Here is an 18,456-nt window from a genome sequence, read left to right as displayed (position 1 = left end):
GTGACAATATTTGTTAATTTCCCCTTTAAGTTCTGGAAAACTAAAATATCCTGATAGTCTTGCAGATCTAAGTCTAAGTGGATTTGATTTGCTGCTTTGATAAATGAGTGACTAGGCTGAAACCATAAACTCTATCTAGTCCACTACATTTATGACCTGGGTCAAAGTTGGGTTCTTCCAGGGTGTTCTCCTTGGTTAGCATGTCCTTCTCTGAGCCTGGTCAATAGTTACTATTCGGTTGCATCACCTTGGTTATTTTGCATTGGGAGGCGGGTAACATTTTGTGAGGTTACTGACTGGTTGCTTCGCGTGTGTTTTGTCTTGCTCACTGGCCCGTGAAGGAAGATCTCAGACTTCTAAAGGAATTCACATTCTGGAAAGCCCTTTCACACCCACCGCCTCTTGATACTCTCAAAAAAACCTATGGTGGACTGCCTGCCTGTTCTCTTCATGTTAAGGTGTGGAGGAGGGGCAGAGAAAGGTGAGCGGGTCTCATTTACCTAGTTGAGCAGCCTCTGTGCCCCACGTCTCCTTTCGTCCCCACAACACCTGCAGTTAAGAGTGAGACGCCTCCCATCGCCCAGAGCTCAGGTGCAGACAGCGTCGTCTCAGCGCTACCCGCTTCTCCACACCTTCCAGAACGGCAGGCAGAGAGCTTCTGCCTCGGCGGGGAGGCGAGAAGGGGCACCCCGCTAGTCAGCAGGTGGCGAGGCACGGGCGCCACGCCAGGTTTCTAACTCCCGACTCACTCCTCCATCCACTACCAAACACCCACTCTCCTCTTCGAGCGTCTGGCGAGCCCTCAGCACCAACCGCAGCGGTTCTCACTGCCAATTCCGGGGCAGGGCAGCTTTATAATAACGTCCACAACGTCCCTGTCGCCACCTCTGTCACCTGGACAGTAAGGGCGCGTCGAGAGCCCCACAGTGAAGGGCTGACAGAAGGCCCAGCTCGTCACTCTCCTGAAGGGAAGCAGAGAAGGGAAGAAGATTGAAGCCCGGGGGCTAAGAAAGAGCCCGAAAACTGGCGACCATTCCACCGTCCCTAGGGCAAAGGTTCTGAATTCCGACCGACCCTTACTCGCAGCGGAGCGAAAGCTTGGCGAAGCCGCGGGGCGAGCGCTTGAACCCTGAGGGCCGCCGCCAGCGCGTTCCCGGGGCTCCGCGCCCCTCGCCCGATCTGATTGGACGGCGGAGGAAAGGGGGCGGGAGGCTCCAGGACAAGGCGCGCGCGCAGGCAGGCCGGGGTTCCCGCGGAGGCACCCAGCGGGCCAAGGGGCGGGAGCAGGCCGCCGGGGGCGCCGCGCGTGCGCACGTTCGGAGGCGGCCGGCTGGGGGCTGCTGGGAGGGCAGGGCAGTTCGAGAAACGGGTGGGCGTGTGCCGGGTGTGCGCGGGAGGGGCCTGGGGTGCGCGTGCGCGTCGGGGCCGAAGCCGCGGGAGGAGGCGGGAGCTGAGGAGGCGGTGGAGGGGGCGGGTCGCGTCCGGCGCCACGTCCGCAGCCAGAGGCCGCTGCTGGCGCCGTAGCCAACGGAGTCTTCAGGCTCCAAAGCTTGAGGAGGCGCTTTCCGAATCCGCAACTGCCCGGGGCTGTGCCAGTCGCTCAGGCCACCGCAGCCCTCTTCGGTGCTGCCCGCTCCCTCCGCCCAGCCGCGGCTCCAGGCGACAACCCTCGACCCCGGAGGTGAGTAAGTGGGGCTGGGAGGGCGGGGGGCGCCGTCCTGGCTTCCTGTCCTCCTCTCTGTCGCCTTCTTCCGTTAGCTCTCCTGCACCTCACCACCCCCGGGCCTGGCTTCCCCGAGCGGAGCCTTCTGGGGGGGACTGAGCGGGAAAGGGGGAGGGGCGGGACGATGTTGGGGGCGAACGGAGGTTCGCTGGCGGGGTGGTTATTCTTTACGTGTCCCGGACTCCCCAGCGGTGGTTTGTGACTGGGGACTCTCCGTGGAAGCCTCCGCTTCACTTCTTAGCTCCCTGGGTGTCAGGCTGGGGGGATGGGGGTGGGAGGGCGTCAGCAGCTTGGGAGAGGAGAGGGATGCGGCTGGGGGGCTGTGTGCTGGGCTTCCCCACCACACTAGCTCCTGACCTGTTGATAAACCGCTCTCTTGGGTTCAGGCACACAAGCCTTGGTCCCCAGTGCGCTTCCCACGTAGGAAGCTCTACTCTCACGCCTAACCGAAAGCTGAAAGTGTGGAATGGAGAGAGGCGCTGACGGCGCCAGGGGTGACTGGGGACCGATGGAGCACCCGTCGGTGCCGTCATTGCCTCCCGAGTCTAAATAAAAACCGTGCCTGCTAGGCACACGCAGCTTCGAGACTGGTCCCCAAGCTCCCACTTCCAATCAGATCCCCGCCTAAACAGGTCGCCTTTTCTATATGAGATGACAGAAATTCTGGAACCCTGTGGGAGTGGGGGTGTGCTTGGTGTACAACGTGGAGCAGAGGGAGGAGGTGCTGAGCTTAGCCCTAGTCACGGCTTCTCCAGGGTCATTTTCTGCCTCTCCTGCCACGTCACTCCCTCTGCTCAAGAAAAAGACTTGCTTGTGACTAAAGAGATCAGTGGGGGGAGAAGGGGCCGCTGGGAAGGGTTTAGAAACACCTGAAGAGGAGAGTTCTTATTTTGTTTATTACGCCCTTGTCAACACTTGTGCTAATTCCAAATGAAGATACTTTATTTGCTATATGCGATTGCTTAACCTTTAGAACGTCCACTGGTGTGGCTGCTCTAAGGGGCTCCCAGGAATATTGATACCACATCGACAGGTCTGTGTTTGCATGTATGTGGGCATGTCTGCTTTTTCAAAGAACTAGGGAAGTAGTCTTTAATAAACCTATATGCACTCTATTTTGACTTTTTTTCTGCCACTTTTATTTTAGTCTATGTTACGGCAGATGTACCAGAAACCAAGTTCAATAAAAATGTGACCATATATAGAGAATATCATTAGAAAAGTTTAAGGATAGATGGAAAAGTTTCTGTGTGTGTGTGTGTGTGTAACTTCAGGAAAATCTTTACCTGTCTTTGTTTCAGTCATTGAGTACTTGCTGTTTTTGCTACTTCCTGAAGATATCTCACTGGATTACATGTAAACACCTCCAGAGTAGGGCCTTCACATGCTTGTTCTAGTTGTAACCTCAGTGCCTAACACAGTGTCTGATATGGTAGGGACACAAATATCTGTTGAACTAATGAGGTATAATTTAGTGAAGATTACTGATGTACTGGTTATCTGGTTTGATAGCTTATTGTAATTCTGCTTAATGTTTCATTTAAAGGCAACACTTAAAAAATTGCCATTTTGATACTCTCAGTTGTTACTGTCACTAAGGTGGTCACTTAAGACAGGTTACTTTTTCTTTCCTGCCAGATTCAATGCATTTCTTGTAGCCTGTTTTCTGTTGATTTAATGGGCGGGGGCCGTGTTTAAAATCAGCCTGTTCAGGATAGTTGGTTAACTAGAGAAACCTAAACACAGTAAGCTGGTGTTTTAATATACACTGCTTATTGGTGTATGTGTGTTAAAGTTCTGTATAAATGTATTTTTGAAACTCCTTGTAGTTATTTGGCAAAGAAGCTAAAACGGGAGTGAGGATGTGGCAAAGTTCCTATATATAGGATGTGTAGAAGAATTTAGCTAATTCATTTATAGTCTTTTTCTTATAGGAAATTGGCACTTACTATTTAATAACAGGTTTTTGAAATGGCTTTGAAGGTAAACTGTTGTGTATTGTATTTTGTAGTTAGGCTTCATATAATGTGTTAGTGCTATTTAACTTCCTTTGGTACACAAAGGGGTGTTTAGCCATAGGCAAATTTGTGCACTATTTTCAAAGTTTGTTTTCACCATTAATGAAAACTATGTATCAAATGTTGTAGATATCCACAAACAATACGGATTCATCTGTTTTCCTTAAAAAAAAAAAAAAAAAAAAAAAGGTTCCTAAGAGGCATTTGTTTACTTATTTCTATTATTGGAAGAAATTGCCCTCTAGGGAATAGTGTCGTTATTAATCCTTGTTCAGTATACTTGCCAGCTGCTATATCTATGATACTATTGTACTGAACAAGAATTATTTCTCCTTGGCCTAAAATGCCTAATGTAACTACTGGTGAATTGTAGTCTACAGCGAAGAAGTCTTTAACATTTCACAATTTCTTAAAAAAAAAACCAAAACACTTATAACCAGTTTTAGTTGGTACTCTAAATTTCACGTTAGGACCAAGTAGTAAAACTGATTTATGTCCAAAGAATAAGTTCAGTTATTTGTCCTGATCTAAAGGCTGTTTTCTGTTTTTATTGCCTTCCTTAGGAAGGTACTTTTTTAAAATAGAAACTGTGTGTATTATGAATTCCTAGAGAGCAGGTCATTTTTTGGGTTTTGCATGAAATAAATTGATAAGTGCCAAGAAAGTGTGTCCCCTTTGGGGTAAACTGGTTTAGAGAAGTCCTGTGTGTGCTGAATCACACTGAAATCTCAGAGCCTGACCGGGTGTCTAGCACATAGTAGGGACCCAAGTATATATTGAACTAATAATTCAGTGAGTTTAGGGCAGATGGTTTGCGTAGAATTTAATAATTTTGTTTAAGGGTAACATTTAAATGGTCATTTTGACACTTTTCCTGCCAGTTGTTACTTGTCTCCATGTGTGTACTTTTAAATTTTACAAGCAGATTATTTACCTTTCCCAGTTTTAAGAGATTAGGAGTGTGTTTGTGTTCAGAATTACCAATTTAAGAGAAACAAGACCCCTGTAATGATGATCATGAACAGGATGGTAATATAAAAAATAGTTCTCCTTAGTGATAAAGTGGTAGTATCTGTAAAGAGGTAATATCACTAAAAGTTTGGCACATACATGTGTGTAGGGGTTGGGAATGATTTATGTTAGTAAAAAGTATAGGTGGCATTACAGATAGTTAAGGATTTTAACAAAAATACTTTTTACAAGGTATTTGATGCCTTATGACCAAATTAGGAATTTAGAAAACAACAATATTTCAAATACTTGCAGCTTTTACATAATTTTTATTACCCTAAGAGTTCTAGAGGAGTTTTAATACTACATACTTGTTGTTAACACCAATGATGTACAAGAAACTCAGACATTAAAAAATATGTACACAAAACAATCCCTGTGGCCTCTTAGGATTTCAGAGCCCTCTAATACCAAGTTCCTCTGTTCTTGTTAGCCAGGCTTCTAGCCTGGCAGGACTCCAGATTTTCTGTTTTACTGTTTATTGATAATCCTGCTGGTAACTATCACTAACAATATTAAATGTATCTGTGGATATTTCTGTATAATAGTATCTAGATTCTTACATTTCAAGCCCTTCTCCCAAAAATACACCTAACTTAAAAGCAGAATAAATTCAAGGGGGTTGGGTGTGTGGCGGGCTGGGAAGAGAGAGCTGGTAAATCTGAGAGTATATCCTGAAGAAGTTCCAAGCAAGAATGAAATTTCTTGAGAGTCTGGTTATCCTAAAAAATTCCCAAGCACTTTTCAATTATCTTTTTAATTTGTGTATATTTAAACACAAAAAGTATTTTAAGTTACTGTGTAGTAAAATGCGTGCCTCATCTCTCTCCTGTGGTTCTTAAAGCCACTGGCATACTACTGCTTACTCTTAAATAAGAACATTTGAAAAACACAATTCTAGCTTCAAGTATTTTTTTAACAAAAAATTTGGACCGTATATTGGTATGTATCTTTTCTTGCGATGCTTAAAATTAATGTAGCTACAGATGATAATTTTATCCCACTTATTCCACAAATACTGTGTGTCAGCTTACAACAAAACATATTCTAACAAAATGATAAGAATATAAATAAGATACTCAAATTGCAGACCAACCAGGGAGAACAGCAAAAGAGTGGGGGTCTTGAGGTGTGGAGTTGGGGGAAAATAGGACAACTAGGCAGGCCACAGGAACCTTATCCCAACCTTAAGCTGGGATTTTACCTGTAAGCTTCCTGGAAGTCAGAGGGAAAAGGGAGATACCACATCTTTCTTTGTATCTTTTAAGTAGGAAAGTACATAGATCTCAAAGAGAAGAAAGCATTGTAAATCTGTTGCGGAAACAAAAGTTTTTCTGAATACCGCTAAAGAAATTTCTTACATGGAGCTCCGTATCAGAGCTATCGAGTGATATAGTAGGTAATTTCTTTACAGTGCAGTACAATGTAGTAAATAGCCTGCATAAGGCTCTCTTGTCAGGGTTTCCTTACTAAGGACATAACCGAGAATTAAACTCAGTGATGTCATTTTCTTCAAATCTGCATTTTGTGATTTGAGTATGTTGTTTTTTAGATCACCTTGATTTGAGGATAAAAACCTAAAAAAAACTAAGATAAAAACTAGGTAGATGAACTGCATAATCTTTGGAAGTACGCTTTTTGAATATCACTGATTTCTAAGACTTAAAATATATAATTTTCTTTAGGTACGAAAGCAATACATGTTTATGGTAGGAAATTAAAATACAGATGTTAAATACAGATTTATATCTATATATCTATATAAAGGGGGATGATATTTCTCTTTCTCTGTAGCGCATTCTCTCTGTCTCTTCGCTCTCTATATATTTCTACTCCCTAGTGGCAGTCTTTTTCAACATTTTGGTGTACTTTCTTTCATTCTTTTCATGTGCATTTAAAAAAATTGGATTATATGATATATGCCTTTTATATTCTCTGAATGTAACATTAGCATTTCCCCATAGTATTTGGTCTTCATAAATTATTTTAATGTCTGCCTTGTGAGTCTCTAGGAAGCTTACAAATTCATCTCTTGCCTTCCATGAGGCTATACTCACTTGTACACTTCCACATGTATTTTGTATTTTGTTTGTTTTTGCGGGCTTCTCTTTCACTCACTTCTTAAATATGAGCAGTCCAGTTAAGGTTATCAGTCTACTTCTCTCTTCATTCTTTTCCTTGATCATATCACCCATCCCCCACATTTGTACCTATCACTTCAAACCACTCTCAGGGCCTCAGCTCTAACTCAGACTTCATGCTGAGTTTCAGACTCCTTAAATCCACTTGCCTGCTAAACATGTCCTGTAGATGCCCTGAAGGCATTTCAAATCGAGCTGTTCAAAAACAGTCCTTTCATCATACGTATAATAGTAATGTATTGCACGCTTCTATTTTAGAGGGTAGATCTCATGTTAAGTATTCTTGCCACAATAAAATAAAAATTTTAAAAAGTGCTTCATCTTTTCTCAGAAGTGGTTTTTTGTCTCCTGCCCCTTGTCTTCATCATCTTTGTCTACTTAGTTGCTCACACTAGAAATTTTCCATCCTATGTTTTCCTTTTATCTCATTAATACCCAAGCTCTGTTCTACTTCATACAAAAAATTCAAGTATTTGTCTATCATGCATCTGGCATTGAAAAGGGCTCTGGGGATGGAGCAGTGAACAAAACCAAGCCTTGTTCTCATGGACCTTACATTCTAATTGTGGGAGACACAAAGTAAACATATGTATTTATATTTATATATAAATATTTGATATATATGATATATATATAAATCATATATATATTAAGTGAAAGTAAGAGCAATGAAGAAAATTGAGCAGGGTTAGGTGAAAATGATAGGGAAAGGAGTAGGAGGGTGCTAATCTAGTGTAAGGTGGTCTGGGAAGATCTCTGTTAAGGGGACATTTGCATAAAGAACTGAAGGAAGTAAGGAAGCAAGCCCTGCACATATCTTGGGGAAGAGCCTTTCAGGGGGAGGGTGAGCAGGGAAACCCGTGTTGCTAGACTGGTATGAGTGAGAGGCAGAGGGAAATGCTATCAGAGTATTAGATGTCAGGCCTCAACTCTGGATTTTATTCTGAACAAAACAGGAAGCAGTTGTAGGGGTTTAAGCAGAGTGTGACACGGCCAGACTGAAGGAAGAGCAGAGATAGAAGCTCAGAGGCCAGTTAAGAGACTTTGTAGCAACCCAAGTAAGAGATAAGATAGTAATTGAAAGTGATAGATAGTAATTGAAAGTGATAGCCGTAGAGGTGATGAGAAGTGGTTGTGTTCTGGATTTATGTAGGCAACAGAGTTTACTGATGATTAGATGGGAATGTAAAAAACAGGAAATCAAGGGTGACACCTAGGTTTTTGCCCAAACACTTATTTATACAGGAAAAACTGGCAGAGATTAAACTGTTTATTCTATCTCACTGAACTTCTAAAGTAGCCACTTACTGTGTTTAATCTCTCTGTCCTTCACCTGTTCTTTTTTTTAAAAATTTTATTGTAGAAAGAACAAGCGTGAGTGGGGGAGGGGAGAGGGAGAGAGGGAGAGAGAGAATCTCAAGCAGACGCACTGTGCGCAGAGCCTGACACGGGGCTCAATCCCACGACCCCAGAGACCATGACCTGAGCTGAATCAGGAGTCAGCCACTTAACCGACTGAGCCACCCAGGCGCCCTGCCTTCTTCATCTGTTCTTGCTTCAGTTAGCTTCTTAAAGCACAGATCTGACGATGTTACTGTCATGGCTCCTCTTTGCCTACCCATAGAAGGATAAAGTCAATTCATATTACAAAGATGAACTTGCAGATGTCTTTTATAAAGCAACTCTAAGCTTTTGAAATGGTGGTCTTTTTCTTTTTAAAATTACAAGATATATGTGGGAAAATTAATTTTTTTTTAAATTATTTTTCTTTCTCTTTATTTCATTTTTCTTTTTTTTTTTTAAGGAAAATTAATTTTTTCAAGGGATTCTGAATTAGGAAAAGGTAAGTCTTTTAGTTGGGATTTGTGGGATATGTACAGAAAGGCAGTTTTGAAATGTATGCAATTGCTATCACACCTGTTTTTTAAGTAAGCTTTATGCCCACTGTGGGGCTTGAACTCATGACCCTGAGATCAAGAGTCACATGTTCTACAGACTGACCCAGCCAGGCACCCCCCCATCACACTTGTTTTTAAAGTCCAGTTAACATACGTAAGATGTATGTGTGTATATAATTTCTCCATATTTCTGTTCATGGTATGGTAGCATCTGTTGATTGGTTGATCAGCCAGGTGATCTGGATTTGTATGTGTATGGTATACAGATCCTGGGAACACAGTGGTGACCAAGCTAAACAGTCTCTCCTCTTGGAATTAACAGTTCAGTGGGGAAGAAGGTGGCTCCACAGTCGTTTTTCATGAGGAGGAGATACACATATTCTGTTAGGAATTTCTGCATATTTTGTTTTAAATTTGTGAAATAGTATTCTAATACTTGGAGTACTAGTATTCCAATCTTGACTTGTTTTAATCTTTTCTTAGTCAAGTGAATATAAAAGCAAATATTTTAAGATAGTAAAGGAAATTGGGAAAAGAAAGTTTAACTGTTTTTTTCATCCCAGTGTAGCTTATTTTATTTCTTGGGTTCTTTTACTACTTGTACTAAGGACATAATCACATATGTATTTTTTTCCATACATTTTGAGTTCTTTTGCTACCTGTATTTGTAAGAGCTCTAAAAACAACAATAAAAAAGTAATCAAAGTCCATCTCTTAATGATTCAGATTGGTGATGTCATCTTTATAGGATATCATGATTTTTAGAAAATTTTCAATAGAACATTTTTTTTAGTCATAGTATAGGTTTTCCTTAAGTCTGTTGTGAAATAAATTACAGATAAGTTAACCAATACTCTGTAGGAGGAAGCACTTAAGATTTTTGTCCAACCCTGACTTTCCAATTTTCTTTCAATTAGTAAGCATCAGTAACAACATAGGAAAGCTTGTACTATGCTTGTTAGCTCTTTGGTTGGTGTTTGAGATAAGATTTTTATTGTCCACTAGTGTAATTGAAAGTATTTCTTAAACACCATAAAGTAGGAGAGACATAAGATGTAGTTTCACAAGAAGTGTTTTAAAATGTTGTTTATCTGAATAAAGTTAAGTCTTAATTGAGCATGTGCTAAGAGGTCATCTCACAGGTTGAGGTTATAATGAAATGTGTATGTGTTTTTTAGGAGATCATGAATCAGGCAGATAAAAATCAAGAACTCCCATCATACCTTAGTGATGAACCACCAGAAGGTAAGTATGCATCCGACATACTAAGAACGGAAACAAACATCCTACTGAAATAAAATTCTGATTGTTTTTATTAAATTTAAAGTAACAATCTGTTTACCTTGTCAGTGAATATGTTCCAAAAATAATTGAAGATAAACATTTTTAGCTTCTAAGAAGAAAGCACAGATATCGCTGAATGGGGACACCATGCAACTGTTTTATTATATAAGATCTATTCTTTTACTACTTTTTATTAAGACCATTTTACAAGATAGAGTACCCTTTCATTTGTAAAGAATGGGTGTAGGGTGCAGAGGAAGGATGGACTATGTTTTTTTTTTCATGTCATGAATATAAAAATTCAAGAGGCCCTTGAGGTTTGTTATTAAGCTGTTATTTATCATTGGTAGTTCTTCTTCCTGTATTAATACATGGTCTTAGGGTCTGCTTAAATTTAAATTCTCTTTTGGTTTGAAACTTGTGACATCATGAGTCATTTTCTTACCTAAACTTCAAAAATCCTTGAAAACGCTAACTGCATACGTGAATGTCTTGATTATATACAGAAAATGACTATAGGCATTTTCTATTTATGGTTTTGGTGTAGAACATTATTAAACTTAAACCAAATAGTAATTTCCTTCGACAACTGCATGTTTATATAGGACAGTCCTAATAGGTAAGATAGAGAATCAAAGTGAAGAATAAGGGATGAAGTGGCCAGCAGACCAGACTGGAGTTGCAGACAGACTAGTATCTCTGGGAAGAGGGGAGAGCTGGAAGTTGTGACTCTGGGTTTTTATTTTCTTCCCAGTTACCCACTGTCCAGAATTTTCTTCCTGTATTTCTTATGTTGATAGACAAAAATGAAATTGCTAGGAAAACACAATGGAAAGTTTGTACTTAAGCCTAAAAAAAGATGGAGGTAGGTAGGTGATAAGTTTTAGTTTGGTAGAAGAATAGCCTGGAAAATTATTAGTTCAGCTGTTTTCTTGACTTACTTTTTTAGGTCTAGAACCCTAGAGTTTTGAAAAGAAAAGTTAGGGCTTAATGAGAAAGTTAATAAGGACTTTGTAGGGATAAAGTCAGGAAAGAGATAAAGATGGCTCAGGAGCATGCTTGTCAAGGAAGAGAAAGTGCTTTAGTAATAATATCTTTTATGGCAACCTGCTAAACCAAAGTAGTCTGCAGAGCAGATAATTTATATGGTGGTAATTCAGAGCACACTGTAATTAAAGAGATCAACAGCATTAATATTTATCTGCTTTGACTAAGAAAAATTGTCTTCATCAAATGCATGTGCACCAAATTTGGCATAGCAGGATAATACTAATGAGGGTATTCAGCATGAGGCAGTTATCTGTTTTATCCTCAAATCAGGATTTTTTTCCTTTTCCTAGTGTAAGTGACCTTGATTACAAAAGAATTACCGTTATGTAACCCTTTCCATCATAATTTTATAATTAACATATTCAAATGCTTTTCCACATCTTGTCTTTTATTTCAACTCTTTAATTATATTAAAAAATAATTTTATTTATTTCAGAGAGAGAGTGCATGTGCTTGCACAAGCATGCAGGGGTGGGGGGGGGCACAGAGGGAGAAGCAGACTCCCTGCTGAGCAGAGAGCCTGATGTGGGGCTCAATCCCAGGATGCTGGGATCGTAACTTGAGCCAAAGGCAGATGCTTAACCAACTGAGCCACGCAGGCGCCCCTAGTTCAAAATTTGTATTAACTATGCTTATTACTCAAATAGCTTCAGTTAAGAATTTGGTTTTTATAAATTTAGCCATTGCTATATCTTTGTGAACTATTTTGACGAGTCAGTGATATTTTCATACTTGTGATATGATGTAAAACCTCTAAGCAATGGAAGGAAAATCTTTATCAAGGTAAATTTGTGCTGTATTAGAAAAGCTCGTTTTTCAGAATTTTTTCTCCATCAAGCATTATCAGTTTCCCGTTGTTGTCTTCTCTTATACATTCTGCTACGAGTTAGTAGCTTTGGTAGTCCTAGTTGGGCCTGTGTACCCAAGAATTTACTTTTCTTTGTGTGAGTTGTACCTTTTCAGTGATTAAAGCCTGAACTATTTAGTGACCAAGTAGTTTCCCACAAAGTTTAGAAAAATATAAACACCATTGCTTACGTGTTGTTGCTGCCTAAATCATTAGATTACAGAGGAGAAAAGACCTGGGTTTGTTTGAGGTTGATACAAGCAAATTTTTATGAAATCTTCCTGTTAATTATTTTATGGCTGAGTTTGAGGTTACATAGCAACTTGAATGACTCTATTCAAAATGAAACAAACCAGAGAACAAACTCATGACTTTATAAATAAATCTGAATTTTTCATACTGATACTACATTTTCTGGAGTAAAAGAGTGTTTACAGACTAGATGTTTAAATCACATACTCTCACTCTCCTGTAAGAATTACTGACGCAGTGAAAGTATTAAGCATAGCTGTAGTTTCTCAACACTACAAAAAATGATTTTAGGTAAGTAACAGGATTTTAAGATGAATAATTATCCTATTTTTACATAGCATTAGCTCTTTAAATACATTATTAAAATGCAAATAGAACAGATACCCACATATATTTAAATTAGTGGTTCTCAAACTTTCTGGCTTTTCCACTTTTAAAAATTGAGGACCCCAAAAAGCTTGTGTCTTTGTTGATATTTGCCATATAAATAATAAAAACTGGGAAATTAAATATTTTATTCATTAAAAACCCCAATAGACCCATTACATATTAACATGATTAACATAGTTTTTTTTTATTTTTAATTTTTTATTTTAAAGATTTTATTTTTCAACAGAGAGAGAGGCAGCGAGAGAGGGAACACAAGCAGGGGGAGTGGGAGAGGGAGAAGCTGGCTCCCTGTGGAGCAGGGAGCCCAATATGGGACTCAGTCCCAGGACTCTGAGATCATGACCTGAGCTGAGGGTAGACCCCCAACAACTGAGCCACCCAGGCACCCTAACATAATTTTTAAAAGCAAAAAAAAAAAAAAAAAATGTGAACAGGGTGGGTGACATTGTTTTTAAATTTTTGCAAATCTCTTTAATGTTAGGGTTAATAGAAGACAGCTAGTTTCTCACAGCTGCTTCTGTGTTTAGTCTCTTGTGTTACTGCACATCATTTAGATTCTGGAAAATTCTGTAGACTTGTGAATGAATGTGAAAGAATAAAAGTGAAAGGATAAATGACATGTTATTACTATGAAAATAATTTTTATCCTGCAGAGCCCCTGAAATGGTCTTGTGGATACCCAGGGGTCCCAGGCCATACCTTGAGAACCAGTGCTTTAAATGAAGAAGGTTGTTTGAGTGATGATTGAATTCTGTCAAGGAAATGAAGGCTAAATATATTTATCTTCTTAGTTTTTCATGCTCCTTTTAGGACATAAAGATTATTAACAGCAGCAAAACTGTAAATCAAGAAAACATTTAAATTTAGATTCTATTTTATGAAAGTTGTCTAGTCCCCAAAGCATTTTTTCTCATGGATACTAAGACTTAGCATTGGACCAACGTGTTTTAAAAACATGTACAACCATAGCTTTGAGGGAAGAGGTTTTTAGTGTCTTGATCGGATTTGTATTTATGTGGTTCACCTTATCAAAACAACCTCCTGATTGTTAGGAAGTCTTAGGGTCACTCATTAATGATTTGTACTGCTCTTATAAAGACTTATGTTTGACGGTCTTCATTTTTTCTCTCATTAGGTTCAATGAAAGATCACCCACAGCAGCAACCAGGCATGTTGTCCCGTGTGACTGGCGGTATCTTCAGTGTTACAAAGGGAGCTGTTGGTGCTACCATTGGTGGTGTGGCTTGGATTGGTGGGAAGAGTCTGGAGGTGACCAAAACAGCTGTTACAACTGTGCCTTCCATGGGAATAGGGCTGGTGAAAGGGGGCGTGTCTGCTGTGGCTGGAGGTGTTACAGCTGTTGGGTCTGCTGTTGTAAACAAAGTGCCCTTAACAGGAAAGAAGAAAGACAAATCTGACTAAAATATGGAGATACACTCGCTCTCCACAGCATTATGATGCCAGTGGCATTGAATTGCTAAATTATGGACTACAACCAAGTCACCTGTTTGGACGTTTATCTTCTAAACTGCTGTGTTGAAAGTATTGATGACTGGCTTTTGTCTAAAAAGAAGAGACCAATACTAGCACAGTGTATGAAGGTTTCTCATACTTAAATTCCAGCTTTTTATCTGGTAAAATGTTACACTTATTCAGTTGTAACTGAAGATATGGTATATTTGATATTTACTAGAAGTCTTTCAGTTTAACTAAAAAATGTGAAAGTTGAATTTAGTTGATCCTTACAGTTCCATATGTATAATGTGCCAGGTAACTCATTTGCCCCTTAAGAAGGGAACCTTGAATTACATAAACTGTACCTTTGATGTGCCTAATAGTTTCAGATGTCTTAGTTTTTTTTATAACCATAGTTGAGTAGGCCAAGAGGCATTCTTTTCTTAAGCTGGTAAAAGTAGCAGGAATTTAGAGCAATTTAAAAGAAGAGATAAATGGTTTTATGATACTGAGTGTTAACCATCTTTTGTTAGATAAGCATTACATTAATCATTGATGCCTTATAAAACATCTTTTCTAATACCCTAAACATGTGCAGTTCTTAGAACTATATATGGATTCTTTTAAAAATTGTGAAATTAGTTTTCCCTCATAAGAATCTCAGGAGTATTGGGGTAAAGGCATTTCTTGCTCTCAGCAGATAAGGTAGTGCTTGTAGGCATTTTGTTAACTGTCAGTGTAGTTACCGGCCAAGGTTATGCTTCAGCCTGGTTTCATGCTCCATCTTTAGTACACCTCACAGTGCCTAAGGAATATTTCTTTGCTGGTCATAAGCTATCTTGGAAGTTTCATATTAAGGAGGAACAAATAATTTTAAATTCTTAAGAATCACCTAAAGCATCCAAGATATAAAAAATCTTCACACCAATTTTATCTTTAGGATGGCTTAAAATGTTAGCAGTACCCCTTTTGAAAATCACAGTAAAAGCAGCCACAAATATTTGGGAACTGACTTTTAAATCGAAATGAAATAGGCTCTACAGATTAGTTTTGAATGTAAAGTAATAAGTGCTGTCAGTGGTTTGTAGACTTTTAAAATGTTATCTTACAATCCTTTGAAGAAGTCGTAGACTTTGTACCATTTCCAAGTCAACTTCAGGCAGGGAATTGAAGTTTTTTATTGTGGATGGTAAGTGTGTCATGTCTTCTTAACATGTCTCATCATGTCTCGTTCATTCTCAAAGAATATGACTTAACTGGAATTCATTTTTTATTTCATATTCAGTTTCATAAAAATTTTAAAAGTGGCACATATATATTTGGCATTCCTCTTAACTAAGGGTTATAATCCAAGCCTGAAAAATCTTAGTTTTCTTTATACTTAAGTCTGGAAATTTGCCTCCATTTTGCAGAAGTGTGTGTGTGTGTGTGTGTGTGTGTGCGCGCGCATGTGTAGGAAAGGAGGTGATGCTCTAGAGTAAGTCAGAATACATCCTTGAGAACTTAAAACAGATCACTCCAACACCCAAGGCTTAAATGTTTGTTTCTAAACCACTGAGAGTTTTACATTAATAATGTGGAACAACAAATGGATAAGAACACAACTTTTAAAAGCTTTCATAAACACAAGTAGGGATCTTAAGCAAACCTACAAAGGTTCTTGAACCTACCGCTACATAGAAAACTGAAAAGTTGTGGAGTTCATCAGAAATTAAATGGTCGTTTATTTCATGCATTATGATTTAAGGTATATTTGTTGGTATATCCGGTCAAATGTCATAATCAGCAAAAGGGATTTTTAAAAGAAACTCCAAAGTTAATGGATGAACACTAAACAATGATCTAAATAATGGTATTGGAGAACTTGTTTCCTGCTATTTGAAAGAAATTATTGCTTCATTGCTAGTTTATATTTCTAATTTATCTTCTATAGTCATAGGCTCTGCTGTGCTTTGTACCTGAATTTCTAAATACAGACTTTAGTTTACTTTGTGCTTGCATATTTATTTTCAACCTTGCTTGTCTTTAAACTTGCTTGAGGAAAAATGGTTGTAATTTCTGCCACCTGGTAGAAAAGCCACCTGGTACATTTTAGCTCATCAAGTTTGTTTTAAACTCTGAACTGTAACTTTATTCAGGGGAGGCTTTTGCAAGGATGGCAGAGAAGTGTACAAATGAATGGTTAGTTATAGAGGTTCTTGTTGCAATGAACTTGCCATTTGATGATACGTACAGCTGTACACTTGAGTCTTTTCCAGTTTATTTGCGTAGACTTAGCAGCTTGACCTGTGAAACCGTACTGGTTCACTTCAAGAAACTACGGTTGATACATACACTTGGAGGCGTCTGTTATTCAATGTATCTTTTGAGTGGGAATTTGGCACAATGAGGATGAACTTGTGTGACCCACTTGAATGACTGATCTAATAATGTTGACAAGAATCCTGTACTTAGTGAAATGTCAGATGAAGATGACTGGTGATTAATAAAATTTTTTTTGTATTAAAGGAACGGGAAAAGAATACATAAATCTGTTAATAAAACACTATGATCTACAAAAGATGAAATGTTTCATAAAGATCTAAGGAAATAAAGGAAATTTAAAGGAAAAACAGGGCAGTCTTAGAATTTTTATAGTTCAGAAAACACTGTAGTCAGTTTTTAATTTTTGATACTAATGCACAAACATGACAAAACATCTTTGAATATGTATTTTGATACCAAGACAATGAAATGCAAATATATTTTAGTCAACTCTGATGAAGATTAAAAATGCGGATTTTTAGGTTTTACCCCAACTTTCTGAATCTCTGCAGGGTGGGGCCCAGGACTGCAATTTAACAGCCTCCACAGGTGATTCTTGTCTACCATTTGGGATCTGATGGAGAAGTAGAGAGCACTTTACTCTGTCCTAAGTAACTGTGGAACCAACTTGCACCCCTCACTAGACAGAAGTGACTCAAAGAGATGGGAAACAGTTGGAGGAAGGTAGAAAATGGATATATACTGGGTATCTATCTACTTACCTGCCAGGTGCTGTCCATACATTATCTGATTTAGTCAGTGCTGGGGAAGTACCTCTTTTTACAAATACGAAACAGGCTTTCCGTGTTAGCAATTTCCCATTATCACTTTTTTTTTTTTTTTAAGATTTTATTTGAGAGAGAGAGAATGAGAGAGAGAGAGCACATAAGAGGGGTTAGGGTAGGGCGCCTGGGTGGCTCAGTCGTTAAGCGTCTGCCTTCGGCTCAGGTCATGATCCCAGGGTCCTGGGATCGAGCCCCACATCGGGCTCCCTGCTCCGCGGGAAGCCTGCTTCTCCCTCTCCCACTCCCCCTGCTTGTGTTCCCTCTCTTGCTGTGTCTCTGTCAAATAAATAAAATCTTAAAAAAAAAAAAAAGAGGGGTTAGGGTCAGAGGGAGAAGCAGACTCCCCGCCGAGCAGGGACCCCGATGCGAAACTCGATCCTGGGACCGCAGGATCATGACCTGAGCCGAAGGCAGTCGCTTAACCAACTGAGCCACCCAGGCGCCCCCCATTATCACTTTTGAATTCGAGTAAGTCACAACTTCTCCAGTTAATATCCGGAAACAGAAATGGGGCTACTCAGTAACCAGTACTTCATTCTGCTGTTGGCAGTCAGTGCTGACTATACGCTTGATTTCCCAGGCTAACTTGAGTTCCCTGGAAGTCTTATAGGTAATCATTTATTTTGGCAGCTAATTACATTTTGCCACAGGAATGAATTTAGTGTAAACTGTTGAAATAATTTTGTTATTAGAGCCTTTTTTTTCCATGGAGGAAATAAAATCTGACTCTAGTGTTTTCTGTAAGGCTGTCTCTCCTTGCTATATTGTTGATTTTGAAGATTTCAAATTTTATTCTAGGAAGACAGAAATAAGAATGCAATTATGGAAAAAGGCAGAAAGGTTCAAGGGCTAAAAACTAATGGAATAGGATTTGGTCTAAGGGAAAATAAAGTCCGTAGACTATGTTTGGCCATGATGGCCAAATTTTCTAAAAATTTAATCTTGTCAGAGTAAGCTACACGTGTATTTCTATAACCGTGACTGCCTCTGGTTTTCCACGTCTGGACCTGAGCACAATTTTGCTGATGTACTGCCTAGGCTTTTTACAAATTAATGGCCACTCAACCCTGCCAAACTTTCTTATATACCCTCTTGTATGTTCATTTTCTTATTCCTCAAAACAACACTTCTCTTTCCAGCCCTCCTGCAGTACTCCCCTCCCATCCTACTGCCCTTTGTAAGAGGCAACCTGACAGCAACTCTCCTCTCACACCACTTACCCCATCACCCTGCCTGCATCCGTCCCCATGCTCTGTGGACCAGGACTACGATCTCTGCTCTGATCCCAAGTCAGTCCG

At 39.5% G+C, this 18,456-nt stretch overlaps 2 protein-coding genes across 5 annotated transcripts in view; one reads left to right on the top strand and one right to left on the bottom strand.

Annotated features, from left to right (window-relative positions):
• The window catches only part of CRY1 (cryptochrome circadian regulator 1), a 137,829-nt gene that overhangs the window by 16,514 nt on the left and 102,859 nt on the right, over positions 1-18,456 (bottom strand). For 2 of the 3 annotated variants that reach the window (XR_010411368.1, XR_010411369.1), the window contains one exon: positions 13,314-13,452. The exons of the other annotated variant lie outside the window; for it this stretch is intronic. The gene's annotated coding sequence lies outside the window, so the exon portion shown is untranslated. The remainder of the gene's footprint in view (positions 1-13,313; positions 13,453-18,456) is intronic. 3 annotated transcript variants of the gene reach the window in all.
• On the top strand, positions 1,466-16,681 carry TMEM263 (transmembrane protein 263). Of its 2 annotated transcripts, XM_045872668.3 has the most exons (4): positions 1,544-1,681; positions 8,698-8,736; positions 9,970-10,036; positions 13,750-16,681. In XM_045872668.3, exons 3-4 carry the CDS (start codon positions 9,976-9,978, stop codon positions 14,034-14,036), a joined length of 348 nt encoding a protein of 115 aa, XP_045728624.1. In that variant the 5' UTR covers positions 1,544-1,681; positions 8,698-8,736; positions 9,970-9,975; the 3' UTR covers positions 14,037-16,681. The 2 variants fall into 2 exon arrangements, with proteins under 2 accessions (XP_045728623.1, XP_045728624.1); XM_045872667.3 differs by lacking the exon at positions 8,698-8,736 and having other exon boundaries at positions 1,466-1,681.

The sequence above is a fragment of the Mirounga angustirostris genome, unplaced genomic scaffold, assembly GCF_029215605.1.
Source record: "Mirounga angustirostris isolate CCGP_5_RB_7025 unplaced genomic scaffold, mMirAng1.0.hap1 SCAF_5, whole genome shotgun sequence".
In the NCBI taxonomy this organism is placed as follows: Eukaryota; Metazoa; Chordata; class Mammalia; order Carnivora; family Phocidae; genus Mirounga; species Mirounga angustirostris.
The sequence above is the reverse complement of the archived record's forward strand: the minus strand, read 5'-3'. Positions and strand labels throughout refer to the sequence as shown.